At 37.5% G+C, this 10803-nt stretch overlaps 1 protein-coding gene across 1 annotated transcript in view; it reads right to left on the bottom strand.

Annotated features, from left to right (window-relative positions):
* The window catches only part of ITK (IL2 inducible T cell kinase), a 50899-nt gene that overhangs the window by 12576 nt on the left and 27520 nt on the right, over positions 1 to 10803 (bottom strand). The window contains exons 7-8 of the mRNA XM_011356788.2: positions 8756 to 8821; positions 5222 to 5276 (exon numbers count right to left, since the gene is read on the bottom strand). Of these exons, the coding sequence (XP_011355090.1) occupies positions 5222 to 5276; positions 8756 to 8821 (121 nt within the window). The remainder of the gene's footprint in view (positions 1 to 5221; positions 5277 to 8755; positions 8822 to 10803) is intronic.

The raw sequence follows: 10803 nt of genomic DNA on the forward strand, positions 1-10803 counted from the left end.
TAAGTGAAGGCCAAAGAGTGACAGGTACTTCATGTGGTGGGCATATACTTGTAGTACGTGGAACAAAGTATATACAATTTAGAACAACACAAGCCCCCTCTCCAAAAGGTGGGTTGTCTGCACATAAAAATAGTACAGATGGCCTTGCTAATTGTTTGAATCCTAGAATCTCAGGGTTAGAAAGGACCGTATAAAGAGTAGCCCAGGGTAATCCCAACTTCGGCACATTGATGTTTTGGGCCCACAACTCTGCATTGTAGGGGGCTATTCTATGCTTTACAGGATGCTTGGAAGCATCCTTGGCCTCTAATGACTGGATGCCAGACATTGTCAAGTGTTCCCCGGAAGATAAAACCATCCCTGGGTGGGAACCACTGAGCTGGCCTAAGTCCCTAAACTTCTGTGTCCCAAACTTCGTCAATTATCACAATTACCTGAACAGTCTAAAGTGCAAAAAAAGAAAAAAAACATCAAGAGCAAACAGCTGATCATGTTCCACCTCATACCTCTGCACTTAGAATCTCCAGGACTGACACCTTGGTACCTGAAATTTTTATAAACTTACCATGTGATTCTTGCAAACATCCAAGTTTGGTCTCTGCTGACTATGCTGAACATGCAGCGCTTACTTATAACAGTCCTAACAAATAATCTCTGTCTCTCACAACATCACTAATAGTAGTTAGAAAGCTCATCCTTGCGAGGAAAACATAACCTGCTTCTCCAAGTTGGTCCTAAACCTGCAGCCTGTGTATGTGGCGGGTGGGGGACATTTGGCTCTTAAATCATTGTACATTCTTGCCAAACCTATAGTTTACCACATAAACTTTGTGAAACTCCCCAAATTGTTCTTATCTCTGCTGAGAGTTTCTAGAGTCTATTTTGAAATTTAAGGGGGGTGGAAGGTGGGGGAATTGGGTAAATGTGGTCAAAAGGTACAAACTTCCAGTCATAAGGTAAGTCTAGGGATGTGATGTACAGCATGGTGACTATAGTTAATAATACTATGATGTATATTTGAAAGTTGCTAAGAGAGTAGATCTTATAATGAGAGTAATTCTCATTATAAAAAAAAATTGTAACTATGTCTGGGGATGGGTGTTAAATAAACTTATCGTGGTAATCATTTTGCAATATATACATATATCAAATCATTATGTTGTACAATGACATTGTACAAACTTGTACAATGTTAAGTGGCAATTTTATCTCCATCAAACTTGTTTTTTTAAAAAAAAAAAAAACAGAAAGAAATTTTAAGTTGAGACTTCTGTTCAGCCGTGGCAACCCTTTCCCAACACAGTGAGCTTGGCCAGCCCTAGCTGCTGCCTGAAAACGGGGAAGAATCCAGGAAAAGGCAGAAAGCTACTACATTATCTTTTTCCAAGTTGTCCTGAAACAGTCCTAGGATTCTGTCTTTGTACACACAGAATTTACTTTAATAATTTTGTGTTTCATGAATTTTATTTTTTAAATTCAAGAAAATGAGGAGTTATAAATCTTTCTGGAACAATAGTGTAATCTTGTGCCTGCCATTAGCCTCCCACATTCTCTACAACGTGCTCTGTGCAGAATCTTGGGCATGGTGAGGGCAAAAGAGAACTAACCAGATTCTTATTTCCCTTTTCTCAGATATGAATGTCAACTGTTTATCCAACAATATATGAAAAACCCTCTTAAGGCTGCTTACGAATCATCCTTTAAAAAAACTTGATTTTCCAAAAATTATATTTTCCCCTCTTTGGGGTCAGTAGTTTTCTGAAGTAAAAGTGATTTTTGTGACATCAAAGATCCAAGATTATTTCATTAAATTTTTAAAAATAGCTTTTGAGGCATAGTTTATGTAACATGAAATTCTCCCATTTTAAGTGTGCAATTCAATGATTTTTAGTAAATTTACAAAGTTGTACAACCATCACCACAACCTAATTTTACAGCATTTCTGTCACTTTGTAAAGATATTCTAGTCGCATTTGCACCCCTGCTATACTAATATGCTTTCTGTCTCCATCTCTGTTTCTGATTTGGGGCTACTGTGAATAAGGAATTTGTGTCTGGTTTCTTTATCTCAACATCATGTTTGTGATATTCATCAACGTAGTACATGTAGCATAAATTGTCTTTGAAATTGATCCCCTTTTGCCAAATAGTGAAGCGTTTGCTCTTGTCTCATTGAAATGGGATGGGTTAAACTCGAGGCAGGAAGAAGCAAAACTTCAACAGAGGCAGACTTGTAACTTATTCTAAAGAGGAAGAAACGTAGACAAAAACAAAACAAAACAAAACAAAACAAAACAAAAAAACCCCAGAAGTTTACCAACTATCTTGTGAAGAGGGGAGTGTGAACGTCTCTTCTACCTAATTAAGAATGTCTTGTTATTGTTGTTATTCTTCCCAAAAACGCCATTATTTCTTGGGAAAAAAAATATGTAATTTGAATAGGGCCCAACTGTTAACAAGAGCAACTAATCTGAAGACAAGAGAAAAAGGAGAGATAAGGCTTGCAGTCAGCTCAGCTGACATGGGAGGCATAGAGCTCTTCCTCCATCGTAGTTGCTCTGGGCGACATTCAGTGATGGTGACAGGAAACTGGTTTGGGGTTGGGGCAGCCTAGGGTTCTGAGGAAAATGAGGCATCCAGCATGTGCCTTACCACTGACTTCCTGCAAGGGGCTCAGAGGAAGTCACAGCCACCAAGAACATTGGAGCCTGAAGAGTTTTTGCTCACATCACCACCATGCAATGGGGCGCTGACCTGTACAGTGCAGCTGGAGTGGGAGGGACCTTGCTCCCATGGGACGTTATCAAGTTCTCAATTGACCCGTTACTACTTAATCTAGGAAAACAAACAGGTAATAATAGAAAAAAAATATATGCCAAGGAGGTAAAATATATGGATGGAAAATATAGGTATGGGACAATATAACTTAACTCCTATATTCCCTTGTTGACTGTGTGTCTGTGTGAGAGTGTGTGTGTGTGTGAGTGTGTGTGTGAGAAGGACCCCTACTCTAGTCCAAACTATGCCATAGATTCATGCTCTGAATTTGGCCCCACTTTAGTCACCTATAACACCAAAAGGAAGAACCAGATGTTCTTAAAAGGGAATTCTCACCTTAATTGTCTATAATTCTGTGAATTCCAGATATTTCCTGATTAAATGTATGAGCTTCAGTTTTCTCTACTGTAAAATAACCTTTGTAAAATTACCGGGAGAATTAAAATGCTGGAATATGATACCAGAACTATAGTGCTGTCGCTGCCTTTATCATCATCTGCTATGGTATACCATCTATTGGAAGTATTGACTCCACTGTCTGCCTTCATTTGAGACATGTTGACTGTGTTAGGAGTACCTTTCCGTTTATGGTGATCTTACAGAAGATAATCTTACAGAAGATGATCTTACAGAAGATAATCTCGACGTACAGGGTAGGTTATTACAAAAAAGATAAACTAATAATTCATAGCCTTGTCACACTGCATTGTACTTTAAGAGTATCTGACACATAGCCACTCTATTCTGGAGATGTTACTTTTCTTCTCTTGAAACAAACCCATTATCAGGTCAATATTGCCTCTTTAACTTAGAATCATGGAAATATGATAAATCAATATGTTAGAAAAGGCTCCTCCTGAAATTCAGGTCACCCAATGAGTGTGATGCTGAAAGGTATGGAGTACCTGTGTGCGAGGAATTTACCATTTACCGAAATGAGTTAAGACAGAAAAGAACCTGCTGAGATTCAAGTCAGAGTGAGATCAGTGTCGCTGGAGAGGTAATGACATTGTACTATAGGGTTCAAAGATAAGGAGAACCACATCCTCTCGCTGGGGAGAGGGAAAGCATGAGAGGCTTCTTAGAGGAGGCGCTGTCTGAAGAATTGATAAGACACCATGGGAGATGCTTTTCTGTGGTTCTCAAACTTAGGTAAGTCCCAGGATCACTTGGATGCCACCTCCAGAGGTTCTGATCGGCGAGGGCTAGAGTCCTGGAACTTGTATTTTTAAAAAGCTCCCTCAATAATGCTCATGATCAGCCAGGTTCTCATTTAGCAAAGTTCTTAATTTAAAAACATTTATTAAGCATTTGATGTATTCATTCATTCAACAAATATCTATTGAGCAACTACTTTGTCATAGGTACAGTTTTAGGTTCCTAGTTATAGCAGGAACATGATAAAGGGTTTCTATTCTACTGGAGAAATATGGGGCAGTACCTTGGGAAATTAGTTAATAAAAATAAAATAAATCCATTACTGGTTAATAAAAATGAGTCAATCCATGTCTTCATAGTGCTATATTTGTTAGATAAGGAGACATTAAATACACCCATGAAACAACTCAGCTGTTGTTTCAAACACCATACGAAGGACCCACTGAAGTTTGCCCTTATATTACCTGAGGAGGCAGAGAGGATCTGGTAAAGCAGTTCAGAGTATTAGTGAGGAGGATGTTTTACCTGCCCCAGCAAGCAGAATGTATTTGAGTGTCTCCAAAGAAATGCTGTAAAATAGGAATCATCTTTAGCTAGTTATTAATAAGGGCTGTTTTAAGTGTGCCACGGGCAACACTTCATTACCAATGTGTGATTAAAAATAATAAAATTGCATTTGTTTAAACTCTTTGAGAAACTTAGGCCCAGATGAAAGAAGAGATGTCCCTAAAGTCTCACACTGAGTTGGTGACAGAGCGGGGACCAGAATCCGGTACTCTTTCCGCTGCACCTTGCTTTCTCTCTCCTCGCCCCTCTCTCCCTTAATCCCAACGGCCCTGGGTGAGAAGCAGTCTTGCTGCAGATACTCATGCTGCATGGCTTTCGAGAACTGTCACATGAAAAATACGTTAAAACAAGTAGTGTGTTTCCTCAGCACCCACAGCTCGACCAGGCAGAATCTGAGTCATAGCCACCCCTGATCTAGCCAGAGAAGCAGGCAAGGAAGACAGTCCCATGGCTTGCTGGGGTCAGCCATCACAGCTGGAAAGACCACCACACCTTTGGCACGGTTGCTTGTCAATACCAAGGCCTTTGGCCCTCCCCAGGTTTCTCATCTTGTTGTGTGCTTGTCCCGTAAATCCCCAGAATATTTTTACCAGACAAGAAAACCACTGAAAATCCAATATATAGACTGACTGCTTTGTCTTAAACCACATTATGGCTGGAAAAAAACCCAGTACAATTCATTTTATTTTAAGTCAAAAGGCAAGTTAAGGAGACTTACTGTGTCCAAAAGAAGTTTCTCAGCTTTGTCTCGGCTGATACTCTTATTGTACCATCTGAAAGCGGGAAAAGGTCATACGTCAATGACTTTTTGAAAATGTTTATAATTTACATATAAAACATAATTAATGCCAGAAAATAATTTGGTCATTTTCTGTTTCTAGCAATGCTTTTAAACTCAAAAGCAGAGGCTCGTGTAACTGGTAAAATATTGATAATTGTTGAAGCTGGGTTTTGGGTTCTTTATATTCTTCTCTTTTGTGCAGGTTGGAAATTTTCTGTAATAAAATTTTGGAAAACATTTATCTTCTGCTCCATTTCATAAACCAGTGGGTGGTTATAAGTAGGATGATACTAGGGCAGCTATAAAAATTTAATGTGAATTTGAAAGCATAGCAAATATTCTTTTAAAATAATTATAGTACTTGCCTCTTTAAAAGTGGTTTTTAAGGTCTTCTGTGAGGTGATTACATCATATTTATAATTTGGTGGAAAAAAAAACAGCTAAAGGTGGTAAAGAAGAATATGAGTGATTTTTAGGGATGAAGTTTTGGGATGTTGTCGTTAACACCTGAGCCACATTGTGGCCTCCTTGGCCACTTATTAAATAAGAGGAGATAGAACTACCATCAGATATCAATTAGTTTTGAACGTTAATAAACCCAGGAGGAGAGAAGTCTGGTAAGGAAGGAACACCAAGTATTAAACACGTTTGGCTCATATAAAAGCTTTAATCAATGAAATGGCTGCCCAGAGCCGTGTGTGTGGGCTCAGTAGGTGTGTCACTATCAAAGAGTGATGTCTACCCTGCATTCAGGTATGGGGAGGGAATGCTAGCAAAAGTGCTGTGATTCACCTTCTTTTATTTTGTCTGACCCTTCATTTTAAGGAACAGGGATCTGAGATCCAATCTGGTGAAGAAACTGGACCAAGGTCATGTCCCCAAACCAAGGCAGGAGACCTGGAGCCAATCAATGGCTATGGGTTTACAAACATGGGGTTATGTTGCAAGGTGGAACATTTTTGAGTCCTTACGCAGATATTGCCTGCAACTAAGATCAAAGATAAAAAGTCATCATATTGGGTGTTTTTATCTACACAGATATACACAGAATGTCTGTATGTTTGTAAGTTATTTTATATTCTAGCTGTGATTCCATATCTGAAAAATACAAACTGACAGTGGGCAGAATAAATGGGGCTCACAGACCGTTTTGTTTGTATGGTGTAATGTTTCACTTAAAAAATGACTTAAAATATTTTCAGAAGGGGGACTATACTTTTTTATTTGGCCCAGGCTCCACCATTTTCTATTGCTTCGTAGTCTGTAGGAATTTTGAGTTTGCCCCCTCTATCATAAATGAAGAGATGTGAGTAAAAGCAAAAACAAACAAAGAAACAAATGAAACTTCCCAGTCTAATGAGCATTTGACATAAATGTCTATTTTTTCCTAAAGGCATTGACTATAAAAAAAAAAAATTTAAACATATTTTATACATGTTTCATTGCAGCTCAAGTATTGGAACTGACGACTCTCCTGTTAGCTGTGGGAGGGACTACTTACAAGTAAAATAGATAAAAATGAATCTCGGGTTGGGAAAATCTTCAGAAAATGATAGCTCTTCACTATAGAATCTATTAGAATTTCAGCAACAAATAACTTGACTACATTTGAACTTATAACCCAAATGAGTTAATAGAAATCTTCATTAGCAAGCATTCTTCAACCCTGGGATCTTATATTTGGTAGACTTAAAATTTTTTCTACTTTTAGATAATTTCAAATGTATAGAAAAGTTGTAAAATACTATAAAAGAACTCTCATACACACTTCACCCAGATGAACTGATTGCTCACATTTTACACATTTGCTTTACCATTCTCTCTGGTTTGATAGATATATATTTTTGAATCATTTGAGAATAGACTTTTACACTAAGTACTTTGGTATCAATTTCAAAGAAATAGAATATACACTTACATAACCGAAGTAAAATGATCCAAATCAGAAAATTTAACATTAGTACAATACTATTATTCAACTTCAGACTTTATTTAGCTTTCATCAGTTGTCCCAATAATGTGTTTTTTAACTACATTTTTAGTGATTCAAGATGCAATTCAGGATTACTAGTGCATTTAGTTACCACATTTCTTTAGTTGCCTTTAACGTGGACCAGTTTTTCAGCTTTTCTTATCTTTCATGATATTAACATTTTTGAAGAGCACAGGCCAGTTATTTTGTAGAATATCCCTCAATTTGGATTTGTCTATTATTTCCTCATGACTAAATTGAAGTTATGCACATTTGGGCAGGAATACTATGAAGTGATGTGTCCTTCTCAGTGTATCATGTCAGAAAACACAGTGTCCGTTTGCCTCATTATTGATCATTTGGTTAAGAAGGGGTCTCCCAGGTATTTTCACTTTGGTATTGAGAAGCAATCTGTGAGAAGATAGTTTGAGACTGTAAATATCAAACATTCACCCCCGAGGAGTGACAATCATTGATGATTTTTGCCTGAATCAGTTGATAAACTACAAAATGGTGGTTTTTAAACTTCATTCCTTCTACGTTTATTATTTGAAATTCTGTTGTAAGAAAGGACTTTCTGTTCCTATTTATTTTCTTATTTATTTACTTATCTATTGTGCTATCTATTTCTTATGGATATTTATTTTACACTGGATTGTAGTACATTACTGTCATTATTTATTTTGTTGAACTGGTCAAGATTTGGTCAGAAGGAGCACTTTAAAGCTGATTTCTGTGCTTGTTTGACATGTCCCCATCATTTAAAAAAATTTTGGTGGGTACTTCTTTACTTTTTGGTGCCATAAGATGTTCCAAGTTCATCTAGTTCTTTCCCTGGCCCACCTCTCAATCCCCGAGCCATTTCTCCAAGAAGTCCTGGTTCTTGTTAGTGAGAAGTGTTATTTAGACACTGAGTATGCACATTGCTACCATGGTGCTATCGCTTCTGAGCCTTTTAGCAGCTGAGCTAGGAAATATGTGGACATGGTGAGTTCTCTGTACACTGCAACCGGATTTTATTAAACGTTAAGTAGTTCCATTAAAATTATGTTCATGTGAATTCGTCTTCTACATGACAGGTTAAAATAAACAACAGAAGCTAAGCAGAGATTTAATACCTATTCGTCTGCTATTTTGGAATTGGAAGGATTAAATCCTGATTTTAATCGGTTTGTATTTGATCCAGTGTTCATAGGGACTTTTTGCCTTCTCCAGCCAGATCGATATTCCCAGGATTCCCAGAAGAATTTTTTCCTTTTACAGTTTGCACAGGCATCTGAGGAGTACCCCTTTAATCAAAGGGCAGGTGAATACACATACTCTCCCGCTTCTTTTATTTAAAGTGTTCCTCTACTGTTTATTTAGGGATCACAGTGTGGGGAGAAGAAAGTGGGTCAAGAAGAAAAAAACATCTGGTACTTTTATAATCAATCATTTACTCCTAATTTAAATAGGACTCCTTAGTACCATATTTTTGGAAAGTAAATAAAATATCTTACTCATATGTTTCCAGGTTATTCGGAGACTTTTCCACCAGATAACTGCTTGGTACATATCCTTCATGCCTGTTAAAAGGGAAATCAGGGTTTAGACTAACATAGGACCAATTTTCACATCTCTATTTTATAAGTTTAATCCACTAAAAGTCACTTAAAGATGAGAGAGTCTCACATTATTTGGCATTTGTGAGAAGACATTTAAAAGTTTTAGAGTAAAAGAGTTGCTAAAAATGACTACAACCTGCTATCTGTTAAAGGCAATAGATTTCACTACTAAAGCAGAAACCATAATAAATAAGACCTGGCTATTTTACTTAAAAAGCTCTGCCTGATGCTCTCCTCATTGTGAAATTTCCTCTACTGGAAAAAAAGGTTAATGTGCACTCTCTATTTTCTGTAAGGAAACGTTTTTGTGTGTGTGATAACCAGTATTTTTTTCCACTTTAGTATTATTATTTTATAGTCATGAAACCAAAATAATTAAAATATAAAAAATTACTTTCCAGCCACAGGTACCAAAAGATGCTGCCAGTCAGCATTGTAAGTTTTAATTCAAGTCCTCCCTAATATTTTTTAATGAGTAAAAAGGATAACATCATGCTGGATTTGGGGATGGGAGTCTCTTTTGAGCAGGAATAAGCACAACAAAATACTTTAAATTTGCATGTAGCTTTGCACTTTTCAAAGCACTTTCACACTTATTATCACATTTAATACATGAGAACAGTGTCCCTTCACTCTCTGGGCCTCTGGCTCTGTACCTGTAAAATGAGAAACCTAAACTAGGTTACACATAAAAAGCCCCCAGACTCTGCCAATCGATCAAAAGATGCCTGGCAGTTTCTTGCTCTTTCCTCTGTAAAATATTTTAATTACTGTGTAATAAGGCCATTTGTTCAATGTAGTGATTATATTTAATGGGGAATGTGTGATCTATTTCATGAAATTGTTTTGAGGAGTGACAAAATCAAAACTAGGGATGTCATATATGGGATGATTATCTCACTTCTTGTGCCCATGGCTGACATTGCTATGCTTTCTTTGGAGAATTGGGCATCCAAGCTCAGAATCACGCTTAACACAGTGCTTAGAGCAGTCAATGCCAACTGATGGGAGTCAACTTGTTCTGAAATTTGCTATTTCATTTATATCTCTCTCTTGGAATTCCCCTTAATTAAATGTTTTTGCCACACCTTATGTTTACAATTATATTAATATGTAAAATATTATGTTTGCTTTCAAATAGAATAACTGTGTTTTAATGTGCCCAAGCTGGGTTATCTGCACAAATGATGATAATCCTCTTCACTTGCATGTGGATATAGAATTTACAAAGCCCTTTCACTTTCAACAGCTCGCTGATTTTCTTGACATTCTGAGAGAGACAAAACTAATAGTATCATCTGCATTTTACAGATAAGGGAATGGACTCACAGAGGTTGAGTGACTTTTCCAAAGCCATAAACATCAAGAGCAGCTGACACTAACACCCAACTCTTCTGTCTCGCCATCCTGTGTACTTTCCACTATACTGCATTATTACAAAGCAAACTGGGAAATTCCCATGTGCTGGTTGGCCTCTGGGGTGTCCTCTTCAAAGCCCTTTGAAGTGCACAGTTGAGTCTTTCCACAGGCCCCTGAACAAAGGGTAAACTCTCATTTGGAGAAGTGAGACCCAGGAGAAGAAATTTCCTGGCACATTAGGTGTGCTAAATAAATGTCAGTTGGTTGAAGGGATGAATTTCTGAGTAAGTTTCTCTGATGTTTGTAGAACCAGGCTATCTTGAACCTGTTTCTGATAAGGCCTCCCCATAATAGGTAGAGAGAATGTGATGAGACCATCCTTGTTTGCTTCCACAAGTCAAATAGAGAGGGAGGTTTTGAATGAGGGGCTTTGGAGTCTATTCTCAGCAAGCAAGTGACACTGCCTCTCAGACCACAGATCTCGATCTGGTTATATTTTATACCCCTCCCTCATTCACCCTACAGTGGAGGTGATGAGGCTTCTTAAAGAGAAGATGCCTTGAAAATGTAAATTTTGGTGCATG

The sequence above is a fragment of the Pteropus vampyrus genome, unplaced genomic scaffold (genome assembly GCF_000151845.1).
Source record: "Pteropus vampyrus isolate Shadow unplaced genomic scaffold, Pvam_2.0 Scaffold30, whole genome shotgun sequence".
Taxonomy (NCBI): Eukaryota; Metazoa; Chordata; class Mammalia; order Chiroptera; family Pteropodidae; genus Pteropus; species Pteropus vampyrus.